Here is a 19787-nt window from a genome sequence, read left to right on the forward strand (position 1 = left end):
TGCATATAAGTCTATGTTGCCTCGTCCTATAACGTTTTATCGTTAGTAGGGTTGGGCTCAATCATGATTGGAATCGACTAGTGAGAGTTCAGCTAAGAGTTAAAGAGTTATACGAAACATTTTAAGATGAAGAAGACGTTATGTATTTTTGTCCTTGGTGTTTTTGTGGCATATACACCGACTCATGATATGCATACACAATACACATGTAGTACAACGCTACGCACGTTAGCGGAAATGGCATATCTGTGAAATTGTGATGAACTCACAGCATTGTTATAAAGTGCAATAAAATAGACATGGTGAAAACATACCAAATTATCTTTAATGTAGTGTGGAACTAGTGTTATATTCCTTCTGGTCGCATAAAAGGTACAAAAGTACTCATATGGCGTCATCATGAGTGATACTCGAATCCTCCAATCGAATCGAATAGTCGAAGCCAAGTACTCGCCTATAATTATTTTGTAGAAAGCACTTTCGAAGCCACCCGACCGACCTTTGCTACGTCACGACGCTATGAGTCATCTCCAGTAGGTCGAGTTATTCGTGGTGGTAAGCACATAAATCTTTCAGGTTTTCAACAGCGGCATCTCACGAGTATTTTCGCGTCCTGCGCGTGTGAAGTGAACACGTTTTTTGCGCTTTAACGCCGTAAAACACGTCCGGTGCGTCATCAGCATATGGACGCGGATACGAGTCAGAATGTGACCAGCGGTAGTAGTCTATTGAAGGAAATACTTAAGCCACAGTTGGACAACTTAACTACTATTAGAATGATAGCTATATCGTCATTTTCAAATTAGATTATGATTATAGTTACTGAATTCGCAAAAACTAGGAGACCGAATTAAATACGGAATTAGTAATACATGCAACAAAAATCAAGCTCAGTTCAAATAAGAGTTGATCATGATAATGGCAAATGCACGTACACGGAGGTTTGGCTCGTTTCGACTATCCAGTTCTCCTGTGGCATTTTCAGGGCAACAGGAATTATATTAGAATTAAAATTAGAGCATAGAGACTGTTCATAAATTAGATTAGAATTATATTACCAGTATTGCGCTCTAATGAGTCTAATTAGGCAGCAAGAACAAATGTTTAAAGTCATTTTGAAGTCTGCAATTTCCAGCTGTGAAATAGGATTGCCGCTAATTCATGTCTTTGTATATATGCACGTGCAGCTACCTATTTGGAATAGTTTTTTTAACAATCAATCACAGAAGAAGCCCGCCAGCTATAGATGATGGAGACGAATGTTCTGTTTGCTGCCGCGTTGGTGGTTTGCCCTGCCCTTGCCGGTTAGTTTTCTATCGCGAGTTCTGAATTCTATAAATATGCGAGGATCAGGGTATGGCGAATGTAACTACAGTTGACCGATTCCAATATCTCGGATAATATCGAGTCGATATCACACGTTGAAAGAAATCGGTATCGGTAAAAATAGATCGGTAATTTTCGTGCAGTCGTAACATGGTATAGTAAGGGAGTCGGAGGACTATAATCTGCTACTGCTTTATCGAGAACAATTATATATTTCTTAAAGGTTACAAGTGCCCAGATGCAGCCTTTCTACAGTTTATTTCACGTCCATTGTCCAAGCATAATAACGGCTGTAATGTAAAGCTGTCCAAATTATTTGTAGTCCTTCTATTTTGAATACCGTCTGAATATATCGGGGATTACCGGTGCAGGCGTTAGTTATCGGTTTTTTCGGTATCGGCTTGAAAATCCGATATCGGTCTGACTCTATATTAAACCACGATCTTGAAAATTTCTACGCAGCAGTGACTTCACACCCATTCGTATTTCCGTTCGATATTTACGCGCGGCCCGTCGTCCTGAACGGGTGGGTCGGATCAGTGAACGCGTCGAGCGATGCAGAGAAATCCGACAGCAACCATCTGAATTGGCACTTTAACGTCCCGCCGGGACCGAGAAACTTGATATCTGTGCGTTTCGAGCAGCTACCTGAAGACACAGAAAGCCTCACTCTGGGGCGAGGTGAGTTGCAGAAACTATCCTGTCGCAATATGCTGGTGAAAATCTCTAGTTACGATATGACAAAAGGAATTCCTACCCTTAACGGATGGTTTCAATAAAATTTATCTGATGCAATAATGTTCCATTTGAGCTTCGGTCAGTGTAGGCCAGTGCTTCTTAACCTGGGATCCCACGAACCCCATACAGGGGCTCGCAAGTCTTCTCGGGGTCACGCTGTGGGTCAAGAAACACACCATCACACCAGAAGTGTTCAATGACGAAATACTTCTACTTTTAGAAGATCTTTTCTACTTGAACGACCTCCTCAAGTGGTTATGAATATACACTACTTCTAGTGACAGTTTTTAGTTTTTCAGGCAAAACTGGACCTAGCGCTAGCATACCTACTTTGTACTTACTTGTAAATCGCAAGTTATACTCTTTGGGGTATAAAGTTATGGAGTTACTTCTACTTCTACTTGAGTAGCGATGGTAACGACTTTAACCACCTTAATGTTCCATTCATAATATTTTAGTTTTATCTGAACTATTAACCGATGTCGCCGAGTTAGTGATGTTGTGTCATAGATTGCTATCATTATCACCCGTAATGTGACGTAATTTCCAAGATATGTAAGAGATGGTATTTCAGACTACGACGCACCATGATATAGTTGATAAGCGCCATTATACTTTTACAAGACTAAAAATAGGCTAGGTAAGAAATCCAATTCTTTATGCCGTAGGACGTCATAGGCAGACTTCACCATACCTACTTATGTAAATGGATTGGGAGGTATCGTTTTCAAGTATGTAACAAGACATTTACTGCTCGAAACAATAAGTATAACTCAATTCAAGTGAGGTTTAGTTACATGCACATGATTAAAAAAATAAGGGATAGTAAATTATTAATACTGTAGTACGTATACGGCTCAGTCCAAGGCAGCTCTACTGTAACACCTCACGTCACCAGGGGTAACGTCTCGTTACCGCACCATTATGCTAAGTGGATTTAGTCTTCATTTAGCGTTGTTTGCTTCTCCATAGATGACTTGCATCCCGGTTAAAATCTTTTAGCTTTTAATCCCTATTATTTTGTGGTACCGGTGCCTGGCTTAGTGAGGTATTTGATATATTAATGTACTAATTTGACCCTGTATGTGTGTGTGTTACTCAGTGATGCAGTATAGGCCTACTGCATTTTATCAAGTCCTTTGGTATCACAATATGGTACAATACGACGAAGCTGAGGGTATAACCGTTGTGCGTTTATGGGATCACTGCCGATTGACGCAGTGTAGCGCATCTGCAATTCATTTATCACCCAACGATAAAAGTATATTTAATTCGTTGTCTTCATTGACGCTTGTTAATGAAACAAACAAAATTCGTTTAATTCGGACAATGCCGTTTTTTTCTCGCTTAATTCGCCCAAAAGTGAGCCGAACCAAAGTGTCCGAATAAAGCGTGTACGAATACGCTGATTATGATAATTATAAAGAGACCATACCGAAAATTGACTCGTGACTTTCATAGCATCACTCGTCTCGTACAGATGGCGCGGAACCCTTCCTAAAATCGGACGTAAGCTGCTACTATTTCGCTTCTCCAAACCAGACTGAACCGAAATGCAGCGATGATCAAGTGGAGCAAACGTGCGAGTTCGTCGTTTTTCCCGGACAAACAAACTATTTGAATATGTTTTACAAGTCGACCATTCGGCCAGATTTCAGTTTCAAATTTGAGTATGTGGATTGTCAAGGTATGTATAATAAAGACGTCACTCCTTCACCAAATAACACCCCTATGTTGTTACACTCCACCAGGAAAATCACTGCTCGCTGTCATCCCACCTCAAAGCACCTCTGCTACTTCTAGCACGTCATCAACATCGACTTCTAAGTCATCAATTGCAACTAGCACGTCCGACATATTGCTCTCAACGACCGGCAATCTAGCGACTCCGACGCCGACCAAAGATGACAAAAATCGCGGCGAAATCGCGCCTTCAACACCAGCCTTGCAATCAGCTGGCATCGAGCCCACGACAGTCGCAGTGATCGCTGTGGCCTCGATTCTAGCGATCTTGTTGGCGGTATTTCTGGTGATCTGCACCAAAAGGTAGCTGTTTAGCTTACTGTATCTATTCTCTTTTGGGAAGCACGGATCGGGATCCTGTTCGGTAAAGCGGAATACTGATCCAATCCAGACCCCGTTTCTACTTGAGTAACAATGACAACAAACTTGGTCACCTCTGGTTGTAGAGGTAGTTTTCTATTATGCCCCAGGCAATGCATTGAGGTTTGCTGGAAGTCTGCGTAATGCAGGAGCTAGCCGAGTTCAAGTCGACACAAAGCAACAAAGTAAACAAACACGCAGTCACTTTCTAGAAATTTAAAATTCTGTCCTGATCCGGCACTCGGGTAACAAGTTAGAATCTGCTGGGTCAGACCTTATTAGTAACACTGGTATCCACGACTTCTCCGTTTAGCGCTCAACATTACCGGGATAATATGGAGGTGTTGTTGCAAGACTTCCAAAGCCTTAAAGGGCTATTTCTGCACCCTCCTTGTGCAGTACAGCGACATATGCACATCATGCACCATGGTATGCATATGGACAGATCGTGTGTATGTATATCATGAGTAGGTGTGTATGTCGCAAAAACATGGACTAAAATATGCAACGTCCTATTTTGTATCCACTCCCGTTTTAAAAAAACGTGTCAGATATCTCTCCAGTTATAATCCAAAATCTCTACTATTCTCACAATGCGATAGCTGTTCTGTAGCTATGTTCGCCCCTCACCCTAATACCAACTGTACAACTTTACTGCGATGTCTCTACAAGACTGCTATGTGTTCCATATGTTATCAGTGGGGCAAGTTTTTGTTGTACTAAAATCGTGAGAAAACTGCACTTAATTTTAATAAAAGTTGCGGTAAGAAGTTGCATTTATAACTTTTTATAATCATTTGGGTATGAGATACTCGAAAGGTTTCGTTGTATATCTCAACAGTTCAAGATTTACAGGATATCTGCTTGTTTCGTTTATTTGTTCGCTATTCAATCTATCCTGCACACACATTTATGTTCTTTGGTTTCAAACCTACATGGCATCATTTCACTGTCAGCTCCCACAGAGCTGTCAAAGTCGGTACTTCCCCATTTCACGGACGCGACCTAGGCCTATTACATTTTGTCCGGTACGCAGCATGAAAATAACACGATTCAGACATAATTTAGTTGGTTCATAAAAAAGTCAAACACCATGACCCAAACATCCCAAGTCTGCAAACTTGGTCGAAGGAAATGCAGCAAAACTCAGTGTTGGCTATAAAATCAATAGCCAGAAAAGGTGACATATTAAAAATGTAATTTTCGGCGGTCTCGCCTGGGCGTCCGTGAAATGGGATAGGGCCTCAAATTTACACGACAGTGAATCAACCAAGCAATCGATTTATATATAGTTCATCCACTTCGGGCTGGAACTTCTAGCTTACATAGATAACATTGAGATGCAGCTAATCCATCACATAGCTCTTTGGTGCACATATCAAAGAGAGAAACATACCATAAATAGTTTTATAGCATGTTTTTGAAATAACTCCATTATATGTTGCGCAATACTTGGTAAAATTTGCACTAAAATATCGAAAGAAAAAAGAAAAAGTCGCAAAAAGCTGCACTATGAGATTCCTTAAAACACCTTAAAACATACTACATATATTTTGAGTATTTCGGAAGCTCCAGGAAGCTGTAAAAAAGTTGAAAACTTGCCTTTGTTATAAGTATATATGTTGTATTTGTATATGTGTTATATGATCAATATGCTCTACATGTCTACATTCTTAATCCGTCCTACATATTCGCTTGTTCAGGTTTAGGCGTAATCGGGAAGAAACCAAAGAGGACGACTCTCGCAAAGCTTCAACGGGAAACTCCGTATCGCCATCTATCGACCCATTGTACGAAGAAATCGCACCCAAACTGCCGAACCGCAACTCGAATATGAGAGAACCAGGTTACGAGATCCCGCTCTGCGTGGTCACAGAAAACGACAATTCAAATCCCTCTCAAAAATACGGTTTGACTGAAAATCAACTTTATCGGAAGTCAAGCGACGCGAACCATACTAGCGGCGAATCAAATCTTGTTGCAACAGAAAAATCAGATCCGAACTCGATCTCGAACGTCCTCTACGATATGAGATGAGATCAAGGGCCGGGATTCATAATTCTTCCTCTCGAAGGATCTTACTCCTGGAAACAGATGTCTTAGCACATCATAAACAGCATCTATGGAGCAATCACCTTATTTTGGGGTTCCTGCTTCTGACGTAAGCCGTTGCCAAGACGACGATGAGAAGCGCCAGCAAGGTTATGGAGATTCCAACAGCGATCGCAGTCTCGCTACTGCTGAAACATAATGAGAAGAAAAATACAAATTGGCTGTCATGTTAAAGACACAAACTAACAGACGCAACACGAATGATATACGGGGAGCGAAAATAGCCTAAAATGAGTCTAATGAGAGGCATTAGGTTTGTAGACTAAACGAACCTCACGCCACCAGCCTGACAGCCACTTCCTTCCGGCCATTTAGTTGAGATGCCGTTTCCATAGAGGCCAGGCTGGCAAACGCATATCGCCGACGTGTTGGCGGTAGGTGGAAGGTCGGAGCAATTAGCGGCCTCGTCGCAGTATCGGCCGCCGAAGTCGTTGTCAACGTTGCACGCGTCAAAGTCTGGAAAAGGTCACTTCGGTTGAGGAAGGGAGAATAAACACAGATAGGAAAAGAGTCTAAGTCAGAGGTGTGAAACTCAACGTGTGTCGCGGGCCGGATTCAAACCTTCAGATCGCTCGCCAGCCGGATTAGTCAAATGATTCTAAAATGTTAAATCCATGCCCTTGTTTTTCACTTGAACACCTTATTACCAAGCCTATACACGTGATATTATATTATATTCAGAGGTGGTCAGTAACGAAGTACTTCTACTTTTTCGAAGTACTCAAATAGATTTCCTCTACTTCTGGTACTTACTCAAGTAGATCTGATTTTCTCTACTTCTACTTCGTAATATTTTGTGATCTGCTTACTTACTATTCGCTATTTTTAGTATGTCAAGTAGAAGTAGTTTAACCCCCCAATACGAAAGATAGCCTGAGGAATTTCGGGGCTGTTTTCACGGAGTACCAACATTTAACATTCATAAAAGTCAAGCAAAGCCCAGAAATTTTGTTGCGCTTCGCGCATAGTAGTTATGGAATGACATATATGTTTTCACGAAAGTACCAGTGAATATAATTTAGGCACCGGATTGCTTATGGTTCCGCTCGCACCGCATTGCACCGATATCAAATATTTCATAACGTTTGAAACTACCGTTTTGCAATCTAGCAATTACCTATCCTGTCGTTATCTAGCATCCCATGACGTGTCCTGCTAATTTGGAAAATCTGCCTTTTGGGAAAGTTACACTTGTTTAAGCAGATCACCTTTAAAGCATTATGGACAAAAGACATGAAATACATTTTCCGCTTTCTAGAAGTGGTAGGCTATTTGTATTTCTATTTCAATTCCGAGTATGATACTCGGAGTATCATACTTCGAGTTCTAATTACTTTCAATTCTTTTGTTTGCAGAACATACATGTTGAAACATAGAAGCAAGTGTAGTAATGCCCAGGCCGATTTAATATATCGCAATTGCCTTAATATATCGCAATGAGATATATTAAGCCTCGAAAAGTGCGATATATTAATCTGCCGTACGGCAGGCCGTGGGGCGCTTCCTAGGCCGTGAGCAGCTCCTGGCACTTGTCATTCCTTACTTAACCTGTTGAACATGCCTCCTGGACGCAAGTATCCATGTCAAAAGGCCTATACGTTGAGCGACTCGGCATAGGCGTTGCAACTTGCAAGCAGTGAAATGTTACCCTGCGATCAGTTACGATTGGTTTCTGCGGTCAGTAAGTGTTAGGACAAAGTAAAGAACAAAACAATGTAATCTATGGGAGTATAAGTGCCACTGTGATTGTGGCTACGTGGCAAGAACGACACTGCGTCTACAGGACCGCATATAACAACATGCCTCCTGAACGCAGGTATCCATTTCAGAAGGCCTACGTTGAGCGATTCGGCATACGCGTTGCAAGGCGTGATGCCAGAGGCGTCGTTGATTCCGCTGTGTGTTCTTTCTGCCAAGTGTGTGGTCGTGAAACCCATCTAACTGATGCAGCAGTTCGGAAACGCAAGAAGACCAAGGTGTTCCAAACGTTCACGAAGGACAAGTTCAATCCAGGAAATATTCTCAAGCATATGCAACAACAGCATCCGAATATGTGGAAGGAGTAGGCCTACATTCAAGCAAGAGATAATCAGGAAGAAGCGCCAGACGCTTTCAAATAGTTCTTCTCTCAGGCTCAGCTGCAAGCGTTCTTTTTCAAGAAGGACGACGTGAATGGGAGGTTGTCATACTCCATTGACAAGTAGATTGTCGAGGTCGTCGTCAAAGGGATGTTGTTCGACTCGACCGAAGAGTCATTGGCTGGAAACATCGCGATGCGTGCGTTCACGCCGGTGAAGAACGAAGCTGGTGACCTGACATGCTACAGTGTTACCATTCGAAACAAGGCACAATTTAACCATGAGCTTGATTGTGTTGCTGCAGCTCTCAGCTTTCGTCAGGTTGCAAACGTTGCGCGATCTGATCGAGAAAATTTGGCTGCTGCTGCTACGAAAGTGGGCACCATATCACCGGGAGAAGCCACGAAAATATTGCGTATTGCATGTGAGATTGGTTTGCAGACGCTGTCTGAAATCATGAAAGCGTCGTGGGCACTCTCCATTGGCTGCGAGGAGTCGAACAATAAGGTTTCACAGGACTCCCACCTTGATTTGAGGATTCGATTCCCATCGGTTGTTGGATTTGAAGGCAGTGATGAAGTCACGAATGAGTTCCATCTTCTTGTCATAGCATTGTTTTCTCTCTCGCACACAGGGAAAGTTTATGCTGACCAATTTATCAAGCTCATGGACGCTTTGTGTTGGGATTGGCGCATGAAGTTGATTGGTTCATCAACGGATGGAGCTGGAAATATGACAGGCCATGCCACAGGGTTCTCGACCCTCGTAGGGAATGAATCTTAAGCGTATTATCGTTTGTGGTGAGTTGCGCATCAGCTCGACCTCGTCACAAAGAAGGCAGTGACTAAACTCGACGATTGTGGTGTATAACATAACTTTCTCAAGAGGATCACAGATGAGCACCTTCTATTGCAAGAGGCCGTTGCCAAAGAGCCCAGATTCAAGGCTTCGTTGCTGAAGGTGGAAGACAGTGCGTCCTTCAACAAGGTGTGGGGGCTACCGCTGGACAGCGTTTTGCATCCTTACGTCAGTTTGCTGCTGGTTTAGCAGCGGTCATGCCCACCACATCTCGTGTGAAAGCAGACTTCTCCTTGATCAACTACCGCAAAGACGAGTTCAACTCTGCACTCTCTGATTTTTCTCTTGAAGGTGTCTTGTTTGCTCGACAAAGAAAGGACCTCGGTTCGTTGTTGGCGTGTTTACACGAGCAGTGCATTAAACGATATTTTTCCTTACAAAACCAGTGCTTTCAATGCCTTTTGGTTGGTTTAGATGGGGTGCGATATTTGCGATATATTAATAAGGGCTCTAATCTGCGATATTTTAAGTAATATATCGCAATATTGCATTGCGATATATTAAATCGGCCTGGTAATGCCTCTATTTTCCGAAAATAAAGCTACACTAAATATAAATTTTATGATCGACAAATCGCGCAAAGTGTTCAAACCGTATCCGATACAACTTCTCCGTATTGCTCTTCGCCTAAACTTCGGGCCTTATAATATGGGGTAGGGCGCCATGCCATAATATTCTCTAAAACGGGGTCCTCTAGTAAACAAAGGGTTAGCATTGCATTTTCATATTAATACTATAATTTACATCCCATGATGCGAAAGAATGCTTATTCTGTCAAAAATTGATACCTCCTGGGATGCATCAATACGAATCAAGCTCTCTGCACCTTCCACATAGCTCAATTTGCAGCTTTTAACAGTCCATGCGAACGAATTAAGACTGTTTTCGAAACTACTTACTTACTTGAGTAGATTTAAAGTCAGTCAATTCTACTTCTACTTCAAGTAGTTTTAGGTGGCTCATGGAAGAAGTACTTCTACTCGTACTTGAGTAGATTTTTTTCGTCGCTACTTCTACTTCTACTTAAGTACTTCTACTTCTACTTCTTGACTACTTTGACCACCTGTAGTGCTGAATAATTACGAGTGTTTTCTTTCATTTCCTCAAAATTGCTTCGCGGACCGGATGAAATCGTCTGGCTGGCCAGATGTTTCACACCCCTAGTCTAAGCAAGAAAGACAGTCGGAAGAGCAACACCGAACGATGTCTTTTGCATTGTGTGCTTTGAGCGAATAAAAATAACAGTGTTTAGAACAACAGTCACAGAAGTCATTGCACATATTGACTCGATTCATGACTAGTTGAATTTTGGAAGTACGAGCCATGATAATAATAATGAAGTCTCTGGATATACCATATTCAAGTCATTGTATTTTGCAAGATGATTGAAGTACAGATTGAGTTGTTGATTATTTATTGTGAATAGAGTAACGAATATATAGTTAATTATACTTGCCAAAAGGCGTTTTATCTGTCACACATATCTTCAACTGCTATTTCAACTACGTTGATAGTCACGAGTCAATCCACATTTCTGAAACGCCAAGCCGAGTCTAATTACTTTTTCAAGATGAGTCCAGTCAAGTCAAGTCATGTGGAAAAGTTACCTCGAGTTATCCCAACAGTGAAACCGCTAACCACCGGTTAACGACTATCACTATTCTCTCGAATTAGAGGTCCGCGAAAAAGTTAAGAGTCAGTCACTGTTTCAAATTATGGTGTATGATTGTAAAACTACTCCAAGCACAATTATGAAGATTCGTGGTAATGCAGAACCGGAACCACTCGAATCGATCTAATTGTCATGTTTTTAATGCTAGTTTTCAATCGAACTCCTACTTGTAATCAGGCCATGACGATGGCTATGACGAAAGTCATCAGCTACACGCATTTCGCAGTTAGGCACTAACAAAAAGTATGTAGGGTTCCGCACTAACAAAAAGGTTAGGAACCTCTGTTCCAGGCCAAGTTTTGACTAAATGAAATCGAAATAAATAACAATAGAGCTCGAAATAAATAGAATAGAAATAGAAATAAATAACTGACTGACCTTCCACCAAATATTGCTCTAGAAAATGAGCTCCGTGCACTATTAGGACGTAATCCGAAGATTCGTGGTAATGCAGAACCGGGACCACTCGCAACGTATGAATCGATCCAATTGTGATGTTTTCAATAGTGATCGCGTCGTGATCATTACCTCCCAATTCCTGTGAAATTAAGCCGGTTTCAGCCTATTGCACGTTAATTAACTAGTATTTGTTGGCGGCCGTCAGCATGCATTTTGAATTAACAATTGGGTCCCAAACTTTTGAGAAATTTTAATTCAACTAAAAAAATTTATTTCCGCTTCACGCGCTTCAAGAGCACTTGCTTCTACGATTTCAATGTAGAAGTGTCCTTGCAATGTGTACTCCACGGTACAAACGAAAACGAAAATGATGCGCCCCATAAAGAAATGCCAATTTGGAATCGTGGGCACCTAACAAAATAAGTTGTCGCGGGAGTCTTCTGTATCCGTGAAAGGATTCTATATACTTAGAAACTGTCATGCATCAGCTATGTAACAGGAACGAAAGGTTTGCGCAGAAACAGCAAGAGCTGTCTGGATTTGATGTCTAGTTGGTCCATAACGATTCTCTCCTGGAATGCAGCCGTACGCTATTTAGGAAATCGATATGCGACCATGGATAGTGAAAAGACACCCCTGATCTAAATGAGCTCGAACAGGACCTGTGGCAATGGATGAGTTTCATCTTTGACAATCAGATATTTCTTCAACGTCGCGTTGGTATGATAATCATACGGACGTTTCCATCGGAAGGACACTTTGGCGCGGTTTTGAGTGTGGTCTATCGTGACGTCATACTTTTCGAAGTGCGAGACCGGCCCGGAGTAGATCTGTCGATCTGAAAACTTTAGGTTAATGGAAAGCTATGGAGGAATAAACGGGATATAGGCACCAGTTATTTGGAACTCTGTGGTGTTGGTGCAGTCATGCGTGTCGATCCCCGCGCCGCTGCAATATTTCACGACCTCATTTCCGGTTGCTAAGGCCCCGAACCCTGCAAGTAAAACACATTATCGCAACCGTGCCTAAATAAATTGAAATTCGTGTTTTTCACCCAATGACCAATAGCTGTACGGCACGACGTGCAGATCGTAAACCTCCCCGAATTCGACCGGAAATTCGAGTTTTCTCGCGTTCTGAAACAGATTCGAAATTATATTCGAAATTCTCTCCAAAAATCAACAATCACCACTCTCCAGTACTGACCGCCGCCACTGTTTTGTATCCCGCGTCCAATATCGCGCACAAATCGCCGCAATCGCGCGAAATCTTTCCCGCACAGGGAAGCTGACACGGGGAATCCTCGTCACGCAGCCAGACACTCCCTTCTACTCCGACACATCTGAAACGAAAGACTAGAACAACGTGGCTAAATTCTAGCAATTCTGCTTCACTTACGCTGTAGCGTTTTGATGATCTGCAACACAAAAGAGTTTGGTGAAGTTCTGAACTATTCGTGATGATCAGACATTTTAAAATTCTCACTTCTGCGCTTATTGAAGAAAAGATTATTTCCGAGTTCTTCGTCTCTGTGGCGAGCGCTAAATTTATAAGCGAACCCGTCGAGCTCGGACGTGTCGTCTGATAAAATCAAAGAAACCCACTGATCCTACATCATACATCTGGTCTCAATATTTTGAAAATGAATGAATTATGGACAAAGGCTTAGGAGAATCAAAATGTACCATTCGTATCTCAATTATCATACAGAGAGTAAGGGAGGGGGAGTATTTTGCTTACACGACGGTTTTCGTCTATTTGTAACCGAATATCTACTCATTAACGCTTGCTGCGTACAAATATTTGTATATTTACTCAAATTATAGCAGTATTTTTTCCTGCTGGCTATATTGAGGATAAAAGCGTGTTGAATAAGTAATTAAGCATACGGGGACGTCAACATGAATTTTACTCGTTTCGTGCGGGTAGAAAAATTATAGATTAAATTCCTTTTAAGGAGTCCAAAAACGTTCACAGCTGAAACGAGATCGAGAAAACCACATAATCCTTTATAATATCGGTCCTTATTTTGTCTTATCACCACAGGTCACAAGCGAAAGGCATGACCTTTTCTGAGTCATCAGGTATATTTCAGGCAATAAATAGACCATACGGCAATATAAGGAGTGAGGACCATGATTAGGCGGAAGTTGTGACCTTTTTCCATTATCAGCTTCCCAAATTTTGTAGTTAGGGAATCAACGCAACCGTATTTAGGGGTACGCGCTCCATAAAAGTTCCAGATATATGGCATATTTTCTATCTCTTTATAAAATATTTTCATTTGAGATATCAAGGAACCATGCCAAGATTAATTGGAATATTAGGTACTTTTACAGCAGGCATGGACTTTTAATTTTACGAAATACCTCCTGGCCCAACTCTGCCACCAATTTAGAGGCATTTGAACGCATGCAACCAAATATCGAAACACGGGGACCTTGCTCTTGGGCCATTGCGATGAACGTATTGCGCAGTTCTACCTCTTTCTTATTGTGGAAACCCGGGGTTTCCAGAATGTTCTGTATTTGCCGTTTAGAAATTATGTTCCGAGGGGTATGGCTGGAGACCGCGTGTTGAGTTAGTTGGCTGAAAGCATGCCTGAAGATGGATGCGAGTAATGTGTATGTCTCTATGTTTGGTAGCGTTAAGTATTAGTAGTAGGGCTGGGCAAAATCGAGTACATGAGTGATTCGATTCTGAATCGCGTATTATGCTTCGAGTCGAATCGAGTATTCGAGTATCACACATTATGACGTCATAACAGAATGTAATATGTCAAAGTTCAAATATATACCTTTTATGCCACAGCAAAGAATATAATGCCTGTTATCCATCACATTAAAGATGCTTTGATATCATTTCGACCACACCGATTTTATTGCACTTCGTGACAAGGTTATGGGATGATTATGACTTCGAAAATGTCTTATTTCACGTTAGCTTTGTAGCTTTGTACTGTGTTTCGTATGCTTCAGTGCAGCCAATCAGTGTTTTAAGCCTTCCACATTGGAAACTAGCATCAAAACTATAATTGTCGACTCGAATCATTAAAATTAATACTCGATTCAGATTCGAGTACTCGAATCATTGTGCCCAGCGCTAATTAGTAGTCGGGAGCAGCGGCATGAAGTAGTGGTGGCATTAGGCAGTTAGGGCGTGAAGTAGTAGGTATAGTTGATCTTGTATTTGCAGGCTTGAGTTGGATGTACCGGTAGGAATCTCTGTGCGTATAGTTGACTGGGGCACAGCCTAGTCACTGACGGTGCTACGCGAGCACCTAGTGAGTGATGTTGCCTCGTTGGTAGTCCGTACTCGCTTGTAGATTGCAAGGCAGCCGCTGGGCTAGGTTTAGGCTGATGGGTATGTGTGCGTGAGGTTGGCGTGGAGTTCCGTTACAATTTGCTGTGCAGTGCATCGATCGTACAGGATTTTTATAGGTCGTCTGGGTTCCGTCGTATGTGTCCGTGAGCATCGCTATTATGAGTTTCTTGTGTCGTATTAATATTATATTATAACCACAGTTCCCCGGCGTATTGTGTGTGTCTTTGAGCAGGCGATAGTTGCAAAGTGAATTGTTTGGTCATCAATTTTTAGTTTCTCCAGCTAACAGTAGGCCTACGTTATGACGGCATACGAGTACAAGTCACATCGGTGCCAGACCTCAGACGTACATGAGTCAAGTGCGGTCGAATGTCTTAAGATATATATTGTGGTGAAGTGATGTCTTCGGTCAGTGGTTCTGAAACTATTTTAGACACGTTATGATGATAGTGAAAATTACATTGCCGCCTCATCGTCATGTCTCAAAAGGCAACCAGAATGCTAGCAATATCAACGGATGATTTGGTGGCATGGGAGGTTATGACTGTAGATCAGAGAATTCTCAAACATGAAATTCGGACTATACACAGAGCAATAACTATGGGATGGAGGTAAATATCTCGGAGCGCGAAAAAAATGTTCAGTCGACCGCAGCTTCGTGCGCCCCTTCAGTTGCTTTCATGCCCACTAAGGGCAGCGGTTCCATACTATTACCGAGAATGCTATTACCGAGAATGGACATTACCGCGAACGGACATTACTGAGAATGGACAATATACCGAGAACGGACATTACCGAGAATGGCCAATGCAAAGAATCTTGCTTACTGTAACTGACGTTGTCGGGAAATTTATACCTGAGAATCGATACCGAATGTGACAACGTCGTGATGCACACACACGACCTGCTCATATGCATAATATGCCTACATTGCATGTATTGCATTCTCGGTAATGTCCATTCTCGGTGGTGTCCATTCTCGGTAATGTCCATTCTCGGTATTGTCCATTCTCGGTAATGTCCATTCTCGGTATTGTCCTTTTCGGTAACAGCATTCTCGGTAATAGCATTCTCGGTATTGACCGGTTTGAGAAACAGGATATTAACAGGATACGTTGCTGGAAGCAAGACTTTCGAAGCGAGATGTAGCTTAAGAATAATGCATGTAATGATAGCAGACATGGGGTAATCGCGATTAGTAATCGTAATCGATTACGACGATTACAGCATTTTCAAGTAATCGTAATCGCAATCGATTACATTCGAAAAAATTCCGAAGTAATCGTAGTCGTAATCGACTACTTCCCATATCTAATCGATTTCTTCGTGAAAGAACGATTACTTTTTATTTGTACAAGGACTACGACATAAACTGAACATTCGTGAATAAGGAAGAGACATTACCAGGTTTATGATAGCACAAACGACGAAACGTCTTATTTTCAAAGGCCATTGCTCATTATTACGTCAGAAGTAGCGTATTAGCTTTGGTAGTCATTCCGTAAGAAGTATCCACAGCAAATAGATATCCAATATACGTACATTAGTGTGATTGTAAGAACACCCGCCGTGCTCTATAGAAGGTTATCAACACGTTCCACACGCCAGTACCTCGCAGCAGGATAATTAATCACCAGTCTGCCTAGTTTAAAATAGTAACTTCTGTATTGATGTTTGGTTATGCTTAGTTAAACGCAGTTTGACCGTTGCTGCTTGGCGAGCAGTAGGCCCATGACCCTATGTAGTACGTGCGCGTGCGTACACCGGACAAAGATTTGAAATTTTGTACTCGTCAAATAAAACATTACGGCTTCCACAACGAAAGTCAACAGCTGCTGATATATATATCATAACCGAGCCGTTTTTGCCGTTTCTCGTAACGGCAGCTTGTAGTATACATCATCTGTATCAAGTTGAAGGCAGAGTTTTATGTTCTCTTCATCTCATTCTCAAATGACTCTACTTGAAATGGGCGCCAATCGTTATTTCACAATTCTTTACTCAACATTGGGACCAGCCGCCATAGCTATGGGCTTACACATCATGTTAGCGTGGGTTGTAGCTAAAATCAGGACCAAAACAGCAATTCGTCCCCCAGTCCAAACGTTGGTCTTTGGTCGCCATAGGGAGATATTTTCAAGTTGAAGACTGAATTTCGTCAATATGGTAATCGCATTATCTTATTATTAATTTTTAATCCTATCTCTGCCCCCGATGTTTAAATTTACCTGTAGAGCGGTGGCACATAATTCATAATTATAACGTCTGGTACCTTGTTATAATTACTTTAGTGTATGTTGTTAATTCGTGACCTCCGGTCTGTTATATAATCAAAAGATATTGTTGTATCCCAAACGTAGCAGACTAAAATAAAAACTTTCGTGAGACGCACTCACAAATTGTCATGTCTTTAATGCTCTGTGGGTAACCGGGTGGCATTTTCATTGTGGGCTGAGATTGGAAGGACCGGACTCTTAGTCACGCCAACCCAGCGCGGTTATTGACAATGGACACATACCCCAAGTTTCGGCCAAGTTCTTTCTTTAGTAGCACACTTCGTGAAGTCGCGTGTTGGTCGAAACTGCATATGTGTTTTGGCGTGTCGTGGCACGGTACTGACTGGAACCTAAATGCCTATGACTATGAATTAGGGCTGCATTAAAAACAAAAATCAATTTAAAGCAAACAAGGCCCTTGTGTTTAAAACATGTTTTTCATTTTCATTCTTTTTGTTTATTTTTAAGCCGGGACGTCACGAATGTAGATTGACATTGACAATTGAAAATATCGGGTAAATAAAGCTCCTTTGACGAAATATCTGTACTATAATTGTTGAACCGACTATTTTCGGGGTTCCAACCATTCCATATCGATGTACGACGGCTAAATCGGGTGGTTGGTAATTGTCCGTAGGCTCATACAACATGCTTTTTCTAAAGTATTTACACGATCATAGCATAATTTTACAATTTGAAAAAACATAATTTAGTTTTTTTTTAAAGCTAGTGTTTTAAACAACCATTTACTTTAAATGCAACCCTTCTATACATTATGTATGCTTTTTTTTGAGGGGGGACGTATGCATTTCAAAATCAAGCTCATCTAGAGAGAATTTTCAAGTTAATTAAATCTCTCGAAAATACTCCATAATTTATATTGGCTTACGAAATACTTTTGAGTCCCATTCGAGCTCGCTCCTTACCCTATTGGGAAATTTGGGGTGAGACAGTCATGGACCTGGCAAAAATTCAAATCGTTGGGCGCAATAAATCGTCCTCTATAAAAATGGCAATAGGTATATTATGACGTAACAAGCAAATGACACGTCTTTTTTTAAAGGAAGTTTGTTATTGCATTAGGCCTCTTCATTGCAATCCATATATTGTCTTCGAATATAACTTCTAAGATGCAAAATAAATGTAATCGTGAGTTATCGTGATTACTTTTCCAGTGTAATCGTAATCGTAATCGACTACTTCCGGATTTTACTGTAATCGTAATCGTAATCGCGTCATTCAGAAGTAATCGTAATCGCAATCGATTACATTCAGGAAGTAATCACCCCATGTCTGAATGATAGCGGATATGATAGGTACCGGTGGAAGTTTTCAAGCCGAAAACCGTAACCACATCATCTACTCTGGCTGTTATTAGTCATTTATTGTAATGTACCATACTAAAATCAATACTGATGTCAGCAGAATCCGTATAACCCTAGTATCAAGAAAGAGGCTGAGTCAGGTCAATTCACCCGAAGAATGATATTTAAGAGAAATTCAGTTGCACAAATACGTTTACTGCAAAGAATTGGAAGATAACCGCGTTGCTAGTACCCTGGTAAACTGCAGTAAGGCGTAACTTGTAGTTTTTGTAAATATTAATTTCGAAGTTGACATGGTACGGTCATCTTCGCTCTTTACGTCAAAGTGAATCTGCAGCGTCACGGTTTTCACACATGAACGCAGAGAGAGAGGGAGAGAGAGAGAGATTTCTTAAACTCACCCGCAATCTCGTATTCAAAGACTGCCCGCAACTTCGAGTCAAAGAAATTGTCGGATTTGTTGAGTCGAAAATCCGTCCACAACTCCGTGATTTTCAATCCTGAAAGGGATGATGTAGCTGCTGCTGCTTCTCTGGTCAGAACCGATGGACTCACCCGTTGCATGATCGCACTTTAGGCCCTCGGCAATCTCCAATATAACTATAAGTGATGACGCCACGATCGCTAAATCCATTTTATCGTACATACTTTGTTAAATATGCTGTCACTGCAAAGTCTGAGGTCATGAAAAGCAACATCATCTTTCTCCGTCGGAAGTTGAATAATGAGCAGCGATTTTCTAGTTCGAACAATTCGCCTTACGGCAACTTGCGTGGTGTATCCGATAATATCTCCGCCATGAAATCGATATCTTGATTTTCTCTCTCTGTTACTTCACGAAGAGTCAGCGGTGAAATCGGTAGAATCTACGTGGAAACCTGAACACCCATTATTTCCAGACATCTTATCCGAAACATTAACACGTTATATCTGTATCATATGTATTGTATATATAGGATATCATGCGCGGAGCGGTATATCTTTGGTTATCAACAAGTCATCGTAATTAGGTTGGACCAAAAACATGACAGGTAATTATAGCGAGGTTCTTCAAGTTGTCATTGGCAGCAGAAATCGCGACTACTCCCGAGAATATGACTCGTTGCGGTCAGTGATCTTACGAACCCAAGAGTGAGACGGAGAATTGTTTTGCAGTGAAACGCGATATTGCTGTTTGCGCATCACTGTTGTGTTGACGTTCTCGGCTGCGGCAACCACGCTATGTAAAGAAATAGGAATTATGTAATAAATGCGCATAATATACAAATCATGCCTACCACCAGCGGGAATATATTTCTGCGATGTTGTATTGGAAATAGATTCACGTGACCAAGCAGAAAAAATTGCATATTATGTAGTCTGATCGGTGGATTTACGTGTATGGGGCGTGATGTTTGTTGACTAGCAGATCAGTTTGATGTATTGCGGCATGTGAGAAAGTAGTGTGAAATTATTTGTTATATAGCGGAACGATTCTATCACATTTGATTTTGGGTTGTTCTAGTTCACGTGTCGTCTTTGAAATTCGCATGATTGAACGCCGACAAATCGGAACGTCTCACCTCGTAATAGTTTA

General features: G+C 41.4%; 2 protein-coding genes across 4 annotated transcripts; one reads left to right on the forward strand and one right to left on the reverse strand.

Moving 5' to 3' along the window:
- The first annotated feature begins 1075 nt into the window (after positions 1-1075).
- On the forward strand, positions 1076-9597 carry LOC145444602 (uncharacterized). 2 transcript variants are annotated; one of them, XM_080322616.1, is made up of 5 exons: positions 1076-1304; positions 1792-2007; positions 3545-3751; positions 3816-4110; positions 5871-9597. In XM_080322616.1, exons 1-5 carry the CDS (start codon positions 1247-1249, stop codon positions 6202-6204), a joined length of 1110 nt encoding a protein of 369 aa, XP_080178742.1. In that variant the 5' UTR covers positions 1076-1246; the 3' UTR covers positions 6205-9597. The 2 variants fall into 2 exon arrangements, with proteins under 2 accessions (XP_080178742.1, XP_080178741.1); XM_080322615.1 differs by having other exon boundaries at positions 1082-1304; positions 1789-2007.
- On the reverse strand, positions 5771-18952 carry LOC145444594 (uncharacterized). Of its 2 annotated transcripts, none has more exons than XM_080322606.1 (12): positions 18767-18952; positions 18613-18711; positions 12772-12867; positions 12685-12703; positions 12493-12628; positions 12341-12422; positions 12179-12280; positions 11949-12124; positions 11266-11425; positions 6552-6735; positions 6303-6404; positions 5771-6251 (listed from the first exon to the last, which is right to left on the reverse strand). In XM_080322606.1, the coding sequence occupies exons 1-12, from the start codon at positions 18855-18857 to the stop codon at positions 6221-6223; spliced, it is 1278 nt and encodes a 425-aa protein (XP_080178732.1). In that variant the 5' UTR covers positions 18858-18952; the 3' UTR covers positions 5771-6220. The 2 variants fall into 2 exon arrangements, with proteins under 2 accessions (XP_080178732.1, XP_080178731.1); XM_080322605.1 differs by having other exon boundaries at positions 6303-6407.
- Positions 18953-19787: the final 835 nt, after the last annotated feature.

Source organism: Botryllus schlosseri, chromosome 8 (assembly GCF_051294905.1).
Source record: "Botryllus schlosseri isolate E-star chromosome 8, Bs_hap1, whole genome shotgun sequence".
NCBI lineage: Eukaryota > Metazoa > Chordata > Ascidiacea > Stolidobranchia > Styelidae > Botryllus > Botryllus schlosseri.